General features: G+C 37.8%; 1 protein-coding gene across 17 annotated transcripts in view; it reads right to left on the bottom strand.

Annotated features, from left to right (window-relative positions):
* The window catches only part of SCMH1 (Scm polycomb group protein homolog 1), a 177,539-nt gene that overhangs the window by 38,527 nt on the left and 119,377 nt on the right, over nt 1–19,635 (bottom strand). For 16 of the 17 annotated variants that reach the window (XM_072771672.1, XM_072771673.1, XM_072771679.1 and 13 more), the window contains 2 exons: nt 4,142–4,374; nt 537–663 (listed from right to left, as the gene is read on the bottom strand). The exons of the other annotated variant lie outside the window; for it this stretch is intronic. In XM_072771672.1, coding sequence (XP_072627773.1) covers nt 537–663; nt 4,142–4,374 — 360 coding nt within the window. The remainder of the gene's footprint in view (nt 1–536; nt 664–4,141; nt 4,375–19,635) is intronic. 17 annotated transcript variants of the gene reach the window in all.

Raw genomic sequence — 19,635 nt, 5'->3', positions numbered from 1 at the left:
GCATAGCCCTGTGGGCACTGGGCAGGTACTGACTGTCCCACATGTGTTATATTGTACCAAAGTTCTTAATGAGCAACATGTCCCACAGTCCTGTTTTCTAAATATTCCATAAAGACTATTTTCACTAGAAAAAAAATCAGAGCAATTGCATACATATTGGAGGGATGGCAGGATTATTGTAATGCTAGAAAGGATCAGTAAAAAGGGAGCACTCAGAACTGGAAAGGATGGGTATTAATACAAACTGGGCACGGGGTGGGGTGGGATGGGGGTGCTCCTGGTGCTAGCTCCACTTCCGTCCTATCCCCACACCCCAGCTCCCCAATTCCGAGTTCACAGGATATCTATCCAAGTTTCTTCCATTGTTTTGAAAGGATGAAGGTTTCTCTGAAACGATTTCAAATGCCAAAGATAAAACATCTGTTTAAAGATTTGATTTAGGTTAACTGGGGGGCTAACTGCTGGTGCAAGATAAGATAAAGGACAGATAGGGGGGCCTGGGGCTTGTGGCAGCTGATCCCATGATCTGCTCTTACCTGTGGGGGCCTGCATGGCTGAGCTGGGGATGGTGGCAGCATCTTGGGGTACAGTGCTGGTATCCGGTTCGGGGGTGCTGGTTGTTGGTGAGGTGGGTGGTGGGTTCAGCAAAGTCCGAGGCTTCCTCTGTCAAAATGGATGGGGAGAAGTTTGCTACCCGTGACAGGTAACTTGTCTTCTGATTCCTCTTTCCTAGCCCTTTATTCACCCATGGGATGGAAATATTTCTGTGGACGGGGCTGTGTTTTATCTTGGTTTTCCATACAGAATCTTGCTCAGCACTTTACATATAGTAGTGGCTTAGTAAAAATTTTCTAAACTTATGTATAAGACTCTGGGCTCCTATTGAGCTGGAGCTTAATGCACAGTCTTTTATACTAGATTCAATACTATCCTTTGAAATTCCAGGTTCTTTATCAGTTGAGCAGACAACAGCAAAAACGGGAAAAAAAAATGCTGAGGTTTTAAGTCTACTTTGATGTTATTTTGTACTTTGCTTCTCCTTCCCCTAACTACAAACTCGTTCTTCTGCCTACCTCTAGCTCATCATCTGCCATTTCCAATCTTAAACTTTATACTCTAAGGTTTAATCTCTAACTAAATTACTTCTCTAAAAACCCTGTGGTTTTACCTCGGCCATGCCTTTACAGTAATAAACTGTCTTTTCTTCCCGGAATGCCCCTTCTTTCTTTTTTTTACTTCATAAATATATGTTTTTCCAGGAAATATTTCTAGATTTCTTCTACTGTCTCTTTTGTGCTACCTCTGTACTTTGTGTTGAATCTGTCACAATGTATTGTCATATATATTTAGACACTGGTGTCCTCTGTTAGCCTGGAGCTCCTTGAGGTTCTGAGTCTGAGTACCATTTCTAGCACAGCAACTGCCATATAATAAGTCTCAATAAATATTTTCAATGAGGCACACAGTACAGAAACCCAATAATGGGGGAAGTAATGAAAATGATTCGAGAAAAATCTAATATCTTCTCTATGCTGTTCGGGGCAGTCTCTAGGGGAATAAGATCCCAGAAGGTTCCTTTCAAGAAATAAGTTTTCTAAAAGCCGTTATGAGTGCAAGAAAAACATAATCATCACTGAGATCCAGAAATCCCTTTTTTACTAAATGTCCTATGTAGGGTCCACTGCTGGGAGGTATATAAATCTGTCTGCCTTCTAGGAGTGTATTATATAAAGCAATAGTACCAGTGACAACGGGCATATATAAGATGGCCTTGTCTGTGGAAGCTAGCATGCAAACACTTAAGAAACATTCAAAGCATACATGGGACATAGACATTTCCTCCTTATTTTTTTTTTCTAATACTGCTAAAAGTAAAAGTCTAAATATGCAAGGGGTCAGGAAGGAAAGGAAATGGCAGTTCATCTTCATGGAATTAGTGGTAGGATTTCATGGGGTCCCTGAAGGAAAATGCCTGGTGCCCAAATATAGTAGTAGAAAACAGAGAGATGGAAGGCATTACTGTTTTGAGATAGGTGCATTTACACTCATTATATCTCTTCATATATTACCTCATATCCACTTTATTGGTGAGAAAACTGGGGCTCAGAACCTTATTCAAAGTTTCCCACAGTCACACATGTGGTAACAAATGGAGATGAGATATAAACCTGTTTGTTGGCTTCGAAGCCTCTGCTCTCATCATGAAACCACTCTGCTTCAGAAAGGAACAGAAAGGTCATGGGTTAAGTGGAAGGCATATTCATTTATAAAAGTAGGCAAAAGGATAGGAGGGAGAATTTGCGAGTCAAATGCCAGCCCATAAAATACCGGATAAGAGAATTCTTGTTTTCAAGAGGGTTGGAAAGAAAGGAGACTTTGGTTATTACTATGTTTAGGACTGCTTGAGGAAGCAAAGCAGAGGCAATCACAGAATCATAGGCCACTTAATCCAACCATCCCTCTCCTACTTCCCTCTTCCTGAAAACATCCCTCCCATACGGGTCATCCAGTCCCTGACAAAATGCCTCTAGTGATGGTACATCACTATTCCTCTCTCCTTCCTTCTCTCTTTCCTTTCCACCTTTTTTTATTTTTCAGGTCAATACATCTGTTTGGGATAGATTTAACTATTCCTCATATGTTGATACAAAGCCTGTCTGCTTGAGTTTCTACTTTTTGGTTCTGGTTCTGTCTTTGAAACCTTACAAGTTTTCTCCCTCTTTAATCTGATGTCCTCAAAATGTCTTCACATCATCGAATGCATGGCTTTTCTGGCCTTGGAATCTTTAGAGCCTTCAGTCTCTCTCCACAGCAGAAGAATAAGAAGAGAGTAGTGGAGACAAAAATGAATCAGGACCTGGGTTAGGAGTTAGTGGTAGATAGATCAGGATCATATGTGTTACACAGAAAGATCAGGATGTGATATCAAGAATTCAAAGCCAATTAAGAGATAATCCCAATTAGAACATCATAACTAAAATCATCCATCCTGCACATATTGAACATCTCCAAAGAGACTGAGATATAAGGTACCACAGGAGAAAAAGAGAAGAATAAGATTAGATTCTTGACCTTGAGCAGCTTATATTCTAGAGGAACTGAAGTCAGCTGAAGTTAATAAACAGAACAAAACCAATCAGTCAACCATTTAACCAACCAACCAAACTTAGGAAGGAACTCATGAGATTAGGATGGGGTGCCCAAAGAGAACTAGCTATCATTTCCACATTAAAATTGAGGAAGTCTAGTTCAGGAGGGATCTGCAAAGAAATCCCTTGACAAGAGGTGAGTGGAGAAGGTGATGCTAAAGGAAGCTGTAGAGAAACAGCTGAGGAATTTTCTTATCAATGGTTTCCCTAGGGAAGACATGCATGAAAAACTGGTCATGACTAAAAGGTGGTACTTGCAGTTACAGTGCTCAGTGAAGCTTAACTCAGTAGTCTTTTCCTGCACTAGAGATAACTGTTATCTTCTTCAGGAAATGTGGGAGAGTGCTCATGGTACCCATGGTTGGGCAGCAGTGACCATGGAACCAGAACACCTGGAGCCCCATCTCTGGCGCCTTTGCCATTTATTAGCTATGTGACCTTAGGGAAGTCTTTTCACATATCTAAGTCTCAAATTTCTTAACTATCAGATAACATAAACACTACTCATCTCCTAGGGTTTTGTGATCATTATGTAATATGTATGTAATGGTGTCTGATACAGAGTCCGATACTTACAAGTTATTCAATAATTCTTTCTTTTTAAAAAGAAGGGGCAGGGATAGAAAAAGAAATACATTTATAGAGTCAATTTTCTCTTTCTTTCTGTTCATGTGCCTGGGCATCCACTCTGGGTAGCTTAACAATTAGGAGTGGGGTCTTCCATCTAGGGAAGACATTAGACCAGAATTCCCGCAAATGTGAGTAGCTTTCAAGGTCAAAGTTTGTTTCTTATCCATACCATCCTATCTCTGATATTACTAACACCCAGATAAGTAGCTAAGCAGGGATGACAATCTAGGAGATTCCTGTTAAAAGCATACACAAGGTGGAAAATAGGGCCAGACATGCCCCTTTCCAAGATGGATGGATATGGGTGAGTTATCCCTTTAAAGCCCATTATCCCTTTCTAGGAAACCCACATTTTTACCTACCTTACTGCCAGGTTTGGGACCCCTCTTCTTTGGGAATTTCAAAGGTTCAGCTGACTTGGATGGGGTAGAGATGGGGTGGGGAATTAGGGGCTTGGGTGTCCGGCCCCGCTTCTTTCCTGGTTTACGCCCCCTCTGCCCTGGTTGATGGTCCAAGATAGTTTTGGTGCTGCTGTGGATGCTGGGCTTCTCAGTGTTCACATCAGATGCAGGATAGGGATTCTTTGGAATCACAACTGCAAGAAAAAGACTCATTCTATCACCCCCTCCTCCCACCTGTATTCCCATCCCAAAGAGAGGGGGAAAAAAACCTTGCTACTTCTGCTTGGGTAGTTTTATTTCAAGAAGCTAGTTTCCTGGCATCTGACCTAAATGTTAGAAAATCTCAGAGGAGAACTGAATTTAGATTGGTTAGAATTGGAAGTTTTAATTATTTCTGACAGATGCAGAGAAAATATTAAATTTTTCTCCCCAAGGCATCTAGTTAAAGCATATAAACAGAACCATAGGCTCAGAGATGGAATGACTTTTAGAAGCCTACAATCCCTTCCTGCTAAGAATGAAGTTCCAAAGCTCAGCAGAGGAAATGACGCCTTATCCGGGTTATACAGTGAACTAGGATGAGGACTTATATTTTGAAACTAGGCCCTGACAACCAAGTTACACATTTTCCTCACCAATCTACGTAAAGTTTTAGTACGATTATTGCAATGAGGAGTAGTGAAACACATGGAAATACATCTGACAGCATCTCTCCTTACTTCAAAAATCTTTGCTCCATATTACCTTTAAGGTAAAGTCCAAATTCTTTATCCTGATATCCAGGGACTTTTGTGACTTTACCCTTGCCTTGCTCTCTGGTGATGTCTGTTGTCACTTCTTGACACACAGCCCTCCCTATATTCTAGCTCAATTGTTTTCTGAAAACCAATTTATTCATATATGTTGAGTTCCCTATTCTTCCTAGTCAAGTAAAAATCAATACTCAGATTCCAGCACTCAGTTCCAGGGCCACCTCCTTACTGAGGTCTTGTCTGATTATTCCCCAAATAAGTCAGTATCACTCTACCCCCAAAGCATTCTGGAGACATTTATGTTAGAGTACTTTCAATTTTACTCCAACCATTCATCTATTCTTTAAACCGAGAATACTTCAAGGTAAGCAGATCTAATTCATCCCACAAATAGTTACTGAGCACTTATTATAAGTTAACAAAACACAGTTGCCACTCTTGTGGAGCTTACCTCCTAGTTGAGGAGACAGAAAACAGACAAATAAATATACTGTATAATGCCAGGTAAGTGCTATGATGAAAATTATGTGGGGTAGTAAGGAAAGTTCTCTTTGAGGAGATGACATTTACACAGAACTTCCAAATGAAATAAAGGCAAAGCCATGTGAAGATCTGAAAAAAAAAAACCCTCCCAAGTAGAGGGTACATAACAAGTGCAAAGATTCTGAGATGGGAACATGTTAGTGTATTTGAGAAATGGTAAGGAGGTCAGTACAGCTAGAATTGAGTGAGCAAAGAGAGGAGTGGAGGGGATTCAGGTTAGAAAGGAAGTAGCAATAAGATCGTGTAGGACTTTGCAGATGGTGAAAATGAATCTGAACTTATTATAAGCATGAAAAGAAGCTGCATGAGTAGAACTAGAGAGACTACTTCACAAACTAATTACAATGGGCAGGTAGAGGGTAACGTTGATTATGCTTCTAGGTAGAATGTAACAGATTACAGCAGTGCAGTGTTGCTGATTCAAAAATTAGGAAAAGTCAGATACTTCTTTGAAGTGACACTGCAGTGTTGTAGAAATCACAAGGACTAGATGAACTGAGTGAGGAGGGCTTCTGAGATAGTTGTCAATGTTTTCTTTCCTGAGGACATTTGTCAATTTGGGGCATGAATGGAAGTCAGAGGACCTCTACTGGAGGAAAAAGAAATCCAACAGGCTGCTGTGACAGATTGGGACTAGAACTCCGTGTGTGGCCAATTCTCCCCACGGGACATTTGCTGAGTTCTGAGCCTGCACATTGGACATGTGAAGCTAGGCTGAGAGCTTCTAGAAGGCAGAATGAAATCTCCCATAATCCTGTGACTTTAGGGGATAAATAGAGTCCCACTAGAAGGAGGGAGGTCTACCTCAGACATGTATCTCTTCTTCAAGATAAATGCCATATTTTGAATTTAAGAGGTTAAAGAACTAAACCCCCAACCTCTAAAGGTAGGACAATCTCTTGCAATTTTTCAGGGCTGAGGAGATAGAGAGACCTATTAGGTTCTCAAATCAAGAGCCCAGGAGGGCCCACATCCAAGAAACAGATATAAACTACAGGTATAATCCAGAGCTGAAGTAGCTCAATCCAGGATTAGATTGAGAGGATCAGCCCTTATCCTGTTAGCTTAAATAGGGGAAAGGAAGAATTCTTTCTGATGGAAGAGATTAGCTGATGCCTCAACAGTTCTTTTATATAAAATATTCGTATATCACAAAAAAATATTAGATGTAAAAAGAGGCAGAAACAAGTGATTGGTAATCAAGAGAAAATACAAAACAATAGAAGGAGACTCACATATGATCCATGTAATGGAATAGAGACTTTAAAATAAGCATAATTAATGTGTTAAAGAAAGTAGAGGAAAAGATGAACAAAATGCAAGAAAGGAAAACACCCAAGAAAATAGGAATCTACATAAAAAAAACCAAATGAACATTATGGAATTATAAACGTAACATGAGGGGATCCCTGGGTGGCGCAGCGGTTTGGCGCCTGCCTTTGGCCCAGGGCGCGATCCTGGAGACCCAGGATCGAATCCCACGTCAGGCTCCCGGTGCATGGAGCCTGCTTCTCCCTCTGCCTATGTCTCTGCCTCTCTCTCTCTCTCTGTGTGACTATCATTAAAAAAAAAAAAATTAAATGTAACATGAGAAATTAAGAACTCATTGGATGGATTTAAGGGAAGATAAGATCTAGCAGAAGAAAGGATTAATAAACTTGAAGAAAAATCCCATAAAACATCTAAAGTGAAGCAAAAATATGGAAAAAACATTAGAGGATTAGAGACATGTGGGCATGGTCAATGGATCCAAAATATGAGTAACTATAATCCCAGAGGAAGAAGACAGAGAGAATTAGGCAAACATAATATTTAGAAACAAATGAAAAGAGGAGCTCAGCAATCTAACAAGCAGAAAAAAAAAAATCCCCCAACTATATCAAGTAACTGTTAAACTGCTGAAAATAAAGAAAATAAAATGAAATGACATAAAAAAATTTTAAAGTAGTCAGAGAAAAGAAGCATTACTCTTATAGAAACACCAATAATACTGATGGCTGACTTTTTAACAGAAACTATAGAAGTCAATATAATGATACATAAAAGGGCTAAGATTTATAAACTGCCAACCTAGAATTCTATACCAAGTAAAAGTATCTTTTAAAACTGAAGGTAAAATAATATTTTCAGACAAATCAAAGTTGAAATAATTTATCACCAGCAGACCTAAACTACAGGAAATAAAAAGGAAGTTCTTCAGACTGAAAGAAGGTAATCCCAGATAGTGAGATGGAATTGCAGGAAGAAATGAAAAGCATAAGAAAGGGAAAATATGTGCTAGATACAAAAGAACTAGACTGACTAAAGAACTAGACTGACTAAAGAACTAGACTGACAAAAGAACTAGACTGACTAAAGAACTAGACTGACTAAAGAACTTAGAACAAGAACTGACTAAAACAAAAACTTATAAAATGGTTTATAGAATTTATAATGTATATATTATAATTATAGTAAATTATATGAAAGCAACAGCATAAAGGATGGAAGTAGGGGATAAATTGAACCAAACTTTGTTAAGGATTTTACATTATTTGGGGAGTGCTTGCTAGTTACAAAGGAGTGGTTACAAAGCACTTATTTAAAGAAGATATTGATGAGTCCAGAATACAAGTTTCATAGGATCACTAATTAAAGAATGTATCACTAAAAGCTAAGGAGACAGAAATGGAATAATAAAATACACCTGATTAATCCAAAGGGCAAGAAAGGAGGAATAAAGAAATGAGGAAGAACTCTGACAAATAGAAAATAAAAAGGAAAATGGCAAAATTAAATCCAAATAAATAATTAAGATTAAATACAAGTGGATTAGGTAAAACAACAGGAAAAAACTAACATACTGCACCAAAACCCCTCAGTACCTAATAAAATCTGTTTATAAGAGGGCCTTGAAATATAAGGACATTTGAAATATGACACAGATAACAAGATAAAAACAAACAGATGGAAAAACATATACCCTGTAGACAGTAACCAAAAGAAGGCTCATGTGGCTATATTAATATCAAACAAGTTAGTCTTTAAGGGAAGAAGTAGGTCTAGATTAAAATGGAACATTTCATCAAGATAGTTAAATTTATATATATGTAATAACACAAAACATATAAAGCAAAAATTTAGAGAATGAAAAGGACAAACAGACAAATCCAAATTATGAGTTGGAGATTTTGAACATATCTCTCTCAATAACTGATAGGTTAGGAAGTTGAAAAAAATCAGTAAGGATAGGAAAAATTTGAATAACTCAATTAAATGATAAAAACATAAACAACCAATTAACCAATCAACTTAATTTATATCTGTAGGACACTATACCCAATAAGTATAGAATGCACTTTCTTTTCAAGTACTTGTTATATGCTGGGTGAAAGAGCAATCCTGAATAAAGTTCAAAGAACTAAAATCATACAGAACATGTTCTCTAGCCACAGCAGAAATAAGTAATTAATTTAGTCTCAGCCACAATCTTCAACATTTATTTTTAGAAAACACTACTGCTTTGGTGTTTTAGGAAAAGTTTTATAAATCATTCTATATTAACAAATTCCAATACAGCAGGAAGATAAACAAGTTAGTGTGTTCAGCTCTACTACCAGTAATGCAGAAAGACTTATAGCTCTAAAAACAAAGACCTGTAAGCCAGAACATAAGAATTTGCAGATTTTTTTGTACTAACTGATTCAATTCATAAATTTGCATTCATTTGTTTATTCTAATCACTGCTTAATAACTTTATGTTAATATAGTTATGCATAAACTATATGTCTATCTTAGAAGAGAAATGCAAAGTGTCAAAAGGAAGAATCTTAAAAAAAAAAAACAAAAGGAAGAATCTTAATATATTTCTGCCTTGATATCTTGCGGCTTTTTCTTTTTTTATTTTAATTTTTTATTTGAGTATAGTTCGCACACAGCGTTACCTTAGTTTCAGATGAACAACACAGTGATTCAACATCTCTATATGTTATGCCCAGGGCGTGATCCTGGAGACCTGGAATCGAGTCCCATGTTGGGTTCCCTGCATGGAGCCTGCTTCTCCCTCTGCCTGTGTCTCTGCCTCTCTCTCTCTCTCTCTTTCTCTGTCTCTCATGAATAAATAAATAAATCCTCCCAGACTCCCTTTCACCCAACCACAGTGGAATTTAAATAGGAATCAGTAACAAAAAATTAATTGAAAACCCCCAAATGCTAAGAAATTAAGTAACATATCCTTGTAAATAACTTAAATATCAGAGAAATAAAAACAGAAATAAGAAAATTCTTGGAACTTAAAATTCATGAAATATGACAGATCCAACTGTGTGAGATTTAGTTAAAGCAGTGCTCAAGAGGCAAATGTATAGCTTTAAATATTTGTATCAGAAGAGAAGAAAGGTTAAATATCAATAACCTAAGCTTCTATTTCAAAAAGCTAGGAAAGGAACAGCAAACTAATCTCGAAAAAAATAGAAGTAAGGAAATTATAGAGATGAGTGGATAAGTCAATGGAAAAAAGAAAGCGGACATACTACAGAGAAAATCAACAGCCAAAGTCTGATTCTTTGAAAAGATAACCATTTAACAAGCCTTATTAAGAAATATAAAAAGACAAATATCAAGAATGAAAGAGTAGATTTCATTATAGATAATTCAGGCATTAAAAAGATAGTAACGGGACATCATAAATAACTTTATGCAACTACATTTGAAAATTTAGATGGAACGGTGCAGCTTCCTTGTAAGAGCAGCTTATTAAAATGGAGAGAAGACCACAGAATATGAACAGCTGTATACATAATAAAGAAATTGCAATTGCAATGAAAAACCCCTCTGCAAAGAAAATTCCAGGCCCAGATGCCTTCATGGGTGAATTTAAGCAAACATTTAAAGAAGAAATAAAAATGACAACAAATTGTACGATATCTGTTCAAATAAATGGAAAAGGAAAGATTCCCCAACTCATTTTAGGGGCCAACATAATCCTCATGCCAAAACATGACAAAGATATTAAAAGAAACCAAAACTATAGACTAACATCCTTCATGAACATAGATGCACAATCTTTAACAAAGTATTAGCAAACTGAATCCAGCAATATATAAAAAGGATAACATATCATGACTAAGCAGAATCTATCCCAGAAATACAAAGATTTTTTTAACAATAGAAAAAAAATCAGCTGAATCTATCACATAAGCAAAATAAAGAAAATCCATATATCATCTCAATATATGCAGATAAAAAAGCATTTGACAAACTTTAACACTCATTCATCATAAAAAATATCAGCAAGTTTGGAATTTCCTTATAGAAAAGGTCATCTATAAAAAAATCAATAGAGGCAATAGCAAACTTAATGGTGAAATATTGAGTACTTTCCTACTGAATTATGGAACAAAATAAAAAAACATTCACTATCACCACTTCTATTCAACATTGTATTGAAGGCCAATGTAACAAGGAGAAAAAAAAAGAAATAAAAGCTATAAATACAGGTTGTAAAAAAGAAGCATTGTTTGCATATAACATAATTTTTTTTACATTAACTGTACCCCCCCTCCCATCTACAAAACCTATTAAAAAATGAATTTGGAAGGGCCACTAGATAGAATTCAAAATACAAAACTTTATTCTATTTCTATATATAACAATTAGAAAATGAAATTTAAAAACCCCAAGTCAAATATTCAGTGAAAGACATGCAATATATCACAGTAAAAACTGTAACACATTCCAAGAGAAATTAAATAAGATCTAGATACCACATGGCCATGAAGAGATATATCACAATCGTGAATCAGAAGATTCAAGTTGTGCTCTCAATACTCATCAAACTGACTTAGAGTCAATGCAATACCAATCAAAACCCAGCAGTTTTTCTTTAATGTGCATGTATACAAACTGACAAGTTAATTCTAAGTTTTATTAGGAAATGCAAAGGATCTAGAACAGCCAAGTTAATCTTGGTAAATAACCGCAAAGCTGGAGGGAGTATTTACATCATTAGAAATTAAGACTTATTATAAAGTTAGAGTAATTAAGACATGTGATATTGGTGTTAAGGATAGTCAAATGGATCAATGGAGTAAAACAGAGTCCAGAGATAGAACTAAAATATACACAGTTGTCTTATTTATAATAAAGGTGACCCTGTAATTCTGTGGTGGTGGTAGAGGGGAACACTTCTTCAATAAAATTGTGGTGAGTTGGGCAGCCTGGGTGGCTCAGCGGTTTAGTGCCACCTTCAGCCCAGGGCGTGATCCTGGAGACTTGGGATCAAGTCCCACATCGGGCTCCCTGCATGGAGCCTTCTTCTCCCTGTGCCTGTGTCTCTGCCTCTCTCTCTCTCTCTGTCCTCTCATGAAATAAATAAATAAAATCTTAAAAATAAAATAAAATTGTGTTGAGTCAAACATATCTATATGGAAAAAAGTGAGACTTGAACCCTGCATTTTATATCAGATACAAAAATTAACATGAAATCTAAAACATCAAACTTTTCCAAGAACACAGAGGGGAGTATCTTCAAAACTCTGGGGTAAGCAAGATTAAGCAGGACAAACAGGACACACAAAGATTAATTATAAAAAGATTGATTTCTAAAAAAGATTGATTTCTTTTTCTCAAAAGACATTAGGAAAGTGAAAAAGAAAAAGAAATCTTGCAAGTGGGGAAGGATATACAAAACACATGTCAGAAAAGTAATATGCAGAAAATATGAAAATCTCCTAAAAATATGTAATAAAGACTAACAATTAAATTTTCAAAAGATGAGACTTGAAGAACCATGTCACAAAACCGAATATACAAATAGCAGATAAAGATATGAAAAGTTGCTGAATATTATCAGTAAAATGCAAATTAAAACTATAAGACACTGTATCTCCACCAAAACTGCTAAAATTAAAGGGCTGACAGTGCCTATATTGGTGAGGAATACAAAGCAACTAGAACTGTTGTGCATTGCTGATGGGAATATAAATCACTTTGGAAAACCACTTAGCTTTATACTCTCACCCAGCAATTCCACACCTTGGTACATACCCAAGAGCAATGAGTGGCATGACCACCAAAAAGACATGTACTAGAGTGTTCACAGCAGCATTTTTCTGAAGACTCTCTGGGAGACATTGTAGGCATTATCTAAAAAAGTCTAAAAGATGTACATATTCTATGATTCTGGAATTCCAACTTTAGGTATAAACTCCAGAGAAATTCTTGAACATGTACACTTCAGATATGTGTAAATGAATGTTTACAGCAGTGTTACTGTAGTAACTGAAAACTTGAAATGATCCTATGTCCATTATTAGTAAAATGCACTTAAAAAACACAGTTTTTGGGCAGCCCGGGTGGCTCAGCAGTTTAGCACCACCTTCAGCCCAGGGCCTGATCCTGGAGACCCAGGATCGAGTCCCATGTCGGGTTCCCTGTATGGAACCTGCTTCTCCCTCTGCCTGTGTCTCTGCTCCTCTCTCTGCCTCTCTCTATCATGAAAAAATAAATAAAATCTTTAAAAAAAAAACAACAAAACCCATAGTTTTCAGAGTGTGCTCTGGGAGCTCCTTCAGGACCTTGAAATCCTTTTAGGGGTAAAATGAAAATTATTCTCATGATACTAAAACATTATCTCCCCTTTTCACTCTCAATCTCTCACAATGGAGTTTTCCAGACTCTATATGTGATATCATTATTTTGACAGCTAACAGAATATACACTTGTATATTCTTATATCTTGAAAATTCTAAGTTTTCATTTCTAATATAGTGATATGGATAATATCCACAAATAGAAGCTCTTTGGGGTCTTTAAAAATACCAAAGTTTCCTGACACCAAAGAGTTTGAGAACCACTGACCTATAATTATAATCACTTCCTTGCCCCTCTTTTCCCAACACGCATGCCTAGAAAAAGTCCCAGTCTAATTCTCTACTTATTCTACACCCAAACCTGAGTAACTAGACATGCCAAATAAAATATTTATTTATTTACTTTAAAAGATTTTATTTTATTCATTAGACACACACACACACACACACACACACACACACACACACACACACACAGAGGCAGAGACACAGGCAGAGGGAGAAGCAGGCTCCATGCAAGGAGCCTGATGTGGGACTTGATCCTGGGACTCCAGGATCACGCCCTGGACCAAAGGCAGGCACTTTACCGCTGAGCCACCCGGGTGTCCCCCAAATATTTAAACTGATTACTCTAAAATCCTAAGTTGTCCCCTGTATCTCTAGTAAGACCATGGAGTCTGAGTTGGGCAAGGAAGTAAGGGATTTACTTTGGAGTTCCTGCCATCATATGACAAGGTACCAAGTTCTTAGCTGGGACCCAGCACGTGTTTGTAGAATAAAAAAAGAAAACAGAGATGAGATGAATTGAACAGGTCTTTATGTGGCCTTCTAACAATCAGAAGATAGTTCTTCCCTTAAAGCTACACATAAACGTCCATGATGCCAACTGTCAGAGAGGCTGCCCTCTCTGACCTGAAAGATCTGGGCAGAAGAACTAACCAATTACATTCAATAGTTCAGAAAAATCAGGGCATTCAGGTCACGTGTGAGAAGCCAGCACTGAGATTAAGCTTCATACTAATTTAAAAGCTTCTTAATAATGGATTTCTTAAACTATCCTGAGGGACTCCAGGATTTGGAAGTTCTTCCCATCAGGAAGTCCTCTTCTGCCACATTCTAACTTAATTATCCTAGTTGGGGAAAAAGAATTGGAGTGATGTCAGGGGACTGGGGATCTAATTCTAGTTCTGTCCCTTATGGTATGACCTTGAGTTTGTCATTTAAACACAATCTTTTCTTATTTTTCCAAATGTAAATAATTAAATAATTTAATGACTGTCCTACTTCAGAGAAATTTCTGTTAGAAAGATCAGAATATTCTCCAACACATTTGATGCTACTAAGTTTGACAGGATTACACTCTTAATCAACAAAACTTTGACAAAATTCTTGCATATTCATGTAGCCTTCGTAACAATCTTGTGAGGGTGACGTATCATCTTTCTTTGACAAGTAAGGTAAGCAAGCCTCAGAGGAGTGAAGGTGGCAGAGCCATGCAAGATTCTAGTCTTTGGTGCACACATTCTGTCTGGTAGCCTAGGAGGAAGGAAGCAGTCTTTCTTCCTTCAGGAGTCCAGGAAGGGGCAATTCATATGTTAATTCGTTTGACCACATCAGTTGACAATTTAGTAAATGCTAAGTATCAAGTTTGCCAGTTGTCTAAGGTGAAAACCCAACAGGATTGTTGTCCTACAAAAGCACAATGTTGAGAAGGTTCGTTACCTTTACACAATAACAACTCAGTGGGTACGGACTGGGATCGGGAAGGTACAAGACAAACCTGGAACATACTGGTCAGAAAGTAATGGGGATGCTCAAAGAGCAATGGGGACATGTCAAGAGGACACCAGGAGCCAACTTCAAGGGGCTTCTACTGGCCAAATCTGGGACAGTTTGAGCATCAAAACAAATAATGACAATAAACTATTATTGAATCAAATAAGTGTGGGACCCTACTAAATGTAACTAATGCATTGAAAAAAAACATAGAAAAGGGGAAAGCTGTTGCTTATAGTAGAACCCCAACTAATAAATATGAAAGTGGGTGAAAACTTGGTGAGACACAGGATATTTATAGTCTCAGAATATTTCTCCACAAAGGAATGAAGTGAAGAAACTTGGTAGATACTGCCGGACCAAGTAACCAAAGTTACTATAGTAATGAAACGAACAGATTATCATGTGCTTTGAGAAGAAAGTCACTGCTAGAATATGTGTGTCAAAAATATACACTCTGAATCTAATCATGAGGTAACACCAGACAAACCTAAACTGAGACCCAATCTATAAGATAACTGAACAAATATTTAGAAGGAAATATTAATGAGACAAGTAAGAATGATAGAAAAAAACGGTTCCAGCTAAGTGGTTCCAGCTACAAGGACCTGATAATTAAGCATAACTCATGAACTCCAATTTTCTTATCCCCAAAGGACATCATTGGGACAACTAGCAAAATATGAAAAAAGTTTATAGATTAGCTACTGGTATTGTATGGCTAGTAATTTTCTATTTAAAAAAATTTTTTTTATTGGAGTTCAATTTGCCAACATATAGCATAACACCCAGTGCTCATCCCTCCAAGTGCCCCCCTCAGTGCCCATCACCCAGTCACCCCAACTCCCCGCTCACCTCCCTTTCCACTACCCCTTTTTCGTTTCCCAGAGTTAGGTGTCTCTCATGTTTTGTCACCCTCACTGATATTTTCACTCATTTTCTCTCCTTTCCCTTTATTCCCTTTCATTAATTTTTATATTCCCCATAATTTTCTGGTTTTAATAACATTAGAAGGTCTACAGATTATCTCTAAATACTAGGTCAACATTAATTTTCTGGTTTTTAAAAATATTTTATTCTTAAGTAATCTCTATACCCAACGCAGGGCTGGAACTCACAACCTGGAGATCAAGAGTCACACGCTCCACCAACTGATCCAGCCAGGTGCCCCTAATTTTCTGATTTTAATAATAGTACTATGCTTACAGAAGAGCATGCCCTTGTTTTAGGAAAGTATACACTAAAGTCTATCATAATAAAGGGACATTATGTATACAAGTGATTGTCAAATGGTTCAGAAAAAATATGTATTATTTATTGAGAGAGACTACTAAGGCAAATGTGCTAAATGTTAATACTTAGAGAATTCTTTGTATTTTTGTTACGATTTTTCTGTAAGGCTGAAATTATGTCAAAATAAAGTTTTATTTATTTATTTAAAGAGGCAGAGACATAGGCAGAGGGAGAACCAGGCTCCCTGTGGGGAGTCTGAGGCGGGACTTGATCCCAGGACCCTGGAATCACGACCTGAGCTGAAGGCAGACGCTCAACCACTGAGTCACCCAGGTGTGCCCAAATAAAGTATTAAAGGTGATTCATGAGTGTGGTACCAAAATGTATCCATATGCAGGGGTTTTAAGAATCTGGAGGAAGGAGTGACTAACTCTGCAAGGGAAGGGAGAGGGTGCAAGGGAGACAGGCAGGGGAGACTTCTCAGGCAAGATTTCATAGTGACATTTTAACAAACCTTTGAAGAATGACTAGATCTTGCATTAGGAAAAGGGCAAAGGTGGAGGGTGAGAGTACTTCAAACAGAGGAGAAAGTACATAAAAAAAGCACAGAGCTACAGAAAAGCATGTTCTGTGTGACTTACGTCCATAAGAAGGAGAAACAGATAAGGTTAGAGAGAGATGCTAAAGCCAGCTTGAGAAGAGTCCACAGGACATTTAAGGGGTGCTAACATACAATGATTCTGCCAACAGATGCAGGGTGGGTACTATGACCCTACATATGGAAAAAGTAATGGTGAGGTTCATCATAAAGGCAAAAGCACATCTAAGGCAGGTAGTAGCATATAAAGTTGTATAGAAATGATCTCTCCTTGACGAACTTTTTTTGATCTGTGCACAAATGTGTATATCTAATCCTTATTCCCTTGGCCATAACAATGACTAATAAAGTTGCTAAAAGGCAGACAAACTGTTAAGGCCAAGAATGGAGAAAAGAAGCAGTTTACAAATGGGTATCTCCTAATGATGCAATTAAATTTACTTAAATGGAACAGACATTTATTTATTGGGCACTTATGATGAAAGAGGCAGTAAGGCAATATGGACAATTATCATTGTCAATAAAATTTATTAGGGTGCGTAAGACCTGTATATACTGGCAGTTAAAACAATGGGCTTTGAAGCCTTGCCTATGATGCAAATGTCATTATTTCTATTTAATGGATGAGGCTACTAAAACTTGAGTAACTTGGCCAAGGGCATGTAACTAATGAGGCAAGGCTGGAATTCAAATCCAGAATGTCTACCTCTAAAATCCTTGCTCTTTCCATCATACCATTCACTCATCTGTACATTCATTCATCCAACAAACATTCTCTATTAAGAATATATTATGTGGAAGGCTCCAGTATGAAGCAGGAGTAGAAGTACACAAATTAATCTCAGATGGTGGTTAAGTGCTATGAAGAAAAAAACAGAGAATGACAGAGAGATCATCAAGAAAAGCTCTTAAGAGGGTGACATTTGACCTGAGCCTGGCACAACAAGAAGAAATCAAGCATATGAGGATCTAGGGCAGAGTGTTCCAGCAGATGAGACAGCAGGTGTATAGGCCCTAAGAAAATAATGAGCGTGACTTCTTTAAGAAACTAAAAGAAGGCCAGAGAGACTCCAGCAGAGGGAATAGAGGAAATAATGGCACAAGAGGGAGTCAGAAAACAGGTGGGGTAAGATCATGCAGGGTTTTTTGGGTCATGGTAAGAACATGATCTAATTTGCTTCTGAAATATATCTCCCTGGATGTTCTATGGAGAATGGATTATGGGAAGGCAAATATCGGAACCAGGGACATTGGGTAGGATGCTGACTGTAGAAGTCCATGCAAAAGGAACTGGAGGGTATTATGCTGAGTGAAGTAAGCCAGTCAGAGAAGGACAAACATTATATGTTCTCATTCATTTGGGGAATATAAATAATAGTGAAAGGGAATATAAGGGAAGGGGGAAGAAATGTGTGGGAAATATCAGAAAGGGAGACAGAACGTAAAGACTGCTAACTCTGGGAAACAAACTAGGGGTGGTGGAAGGGGAGGAGGGAGGGGGGTGGGAGTGAATGGGTGACGGGCACTGGGGGTTATTCTGTATGTTAGTAAATTGAACACCAATAAAAAATAAATTAAAAAAAAATAAAAATAAAAAAAACAAAACAAACAAACAAAAAAAACCAAAAGGTAACAGTGATGGAGATTAATGTGACAGCCATGAAGGTACAAAGAAGTGGATAAAGACAAGACAGGTTTTGTAAGCAGAGCTCACAGATGGAACAGAGGGAGGGAAAGTGATTCAGGATGAATTTTAGGTCTTTGATCATTCACCAAACAGGGAAGACAAAAGGAGTTGGAGGTTTGGGAGGAGGTGATTGCGACCTGAGAATCTGTTCTAGTTGTATCATGTGCATCATTTATGACTTAGATAGTAGAGATAACAAGTAGGTAGTCAAATAAATGAGTCTGGAGTTCTATAGAAAGGTCAAGGGTAGAGATAATTTTGGTATTAATTTGCATACAGACAGTATATAAAGACAGGGGACCGACTGAAATCACTTGGGAGGAGAAAAAGTATGTAGAACAGTACAGGAGAGGGCCTAGGACTGAGCCCTGGAGCCCTTTCCCAACCAGAGGCTGAAAAGTGGAGAAGTCTAGCTAAAGGAAACTGGCAACGCATAGTGAGTGGGACAGGAACTGACAATCCATTGTGTGTAACATCCCAGGAGCTAAGAGACGGTAATGGTTCAAGGAGGAGGGAGTGCTGGAAATACTGCACAAAATGAGGTCAGAGAAGGCTTTGTCAACAAGGAGGTCAATGTGTTCTTGCTAAGTGCAGTTCGCCAGAACAGTGGGGACTGAAGAGCAATTGGAAGGGGCTGCGGAGCTCATGAAATAATAGAAGTAGAATGATTACAGATCAGGTTTTTTTTTTTTTTTTTTTTAAGAAGTTTTATTGTGTGTCGCTGGCAGAATGGCCTTCAGCTATTCATGCCTTAATTTTAGAACCTGTAAATATGTTACATGGCAAAAGAAATATTGCAGATATAATTAAGGTTGAATTCTTAAAATAGGGAGTTATCATAAATTATTTAAGTGGGCCCAATCTAATCACATGAAGAATCCTTACAAGCTAAGGTCATTCCCCAGCTGGAAGTAGGGGAGATGAGGCATAAAGTGGAAATCAGAGAGATTCAAAATGTGCAAAGGACTCAATCCTCTGTTTTGACTTTGATGATGAAAGGGGCCACAAGCCAGGGGATATAAGAAGCTTCTAAAAGCTAAGTTTCTCCCTTTTCCCAGCAAGCCCCCCCGCTCCCCCAGACATCAGATAGCAGGGAAATGGAGACGCAAGCCTACAACTGCATGGACTGGAATCCTCCCAATTCAACCCAAATGAGCCTGGAAGCAGATTCTCCCCCAGATGCTCCAGGCTAGCTAATACCTTGACTCTGGCTGCGTGAGACTGGAACAGAGAACCAATGATCTCACTCAGACTTCTGACCTGCAGAACTGCGACATCATAAGTTTGTGTTGTTT

This window comes from Canis lupus, chromosome 13, assembly GCF_048164855.1.
Source record: "Canis lupus baileyi chromosome 13, mCanLup2.hap1, whole genome shotgun sequence".
Lineage (NCBI taxonomy): Eukaryota > Metazoa > Chordata > Mammalia > Carnivora > Canidae > Canis > Canis lupus.
The sequence above is the reverse complement of the archived record's forward strand: the minus strand, read 5'-3'. Positions and strand labels throughout refer to the sequence as shown.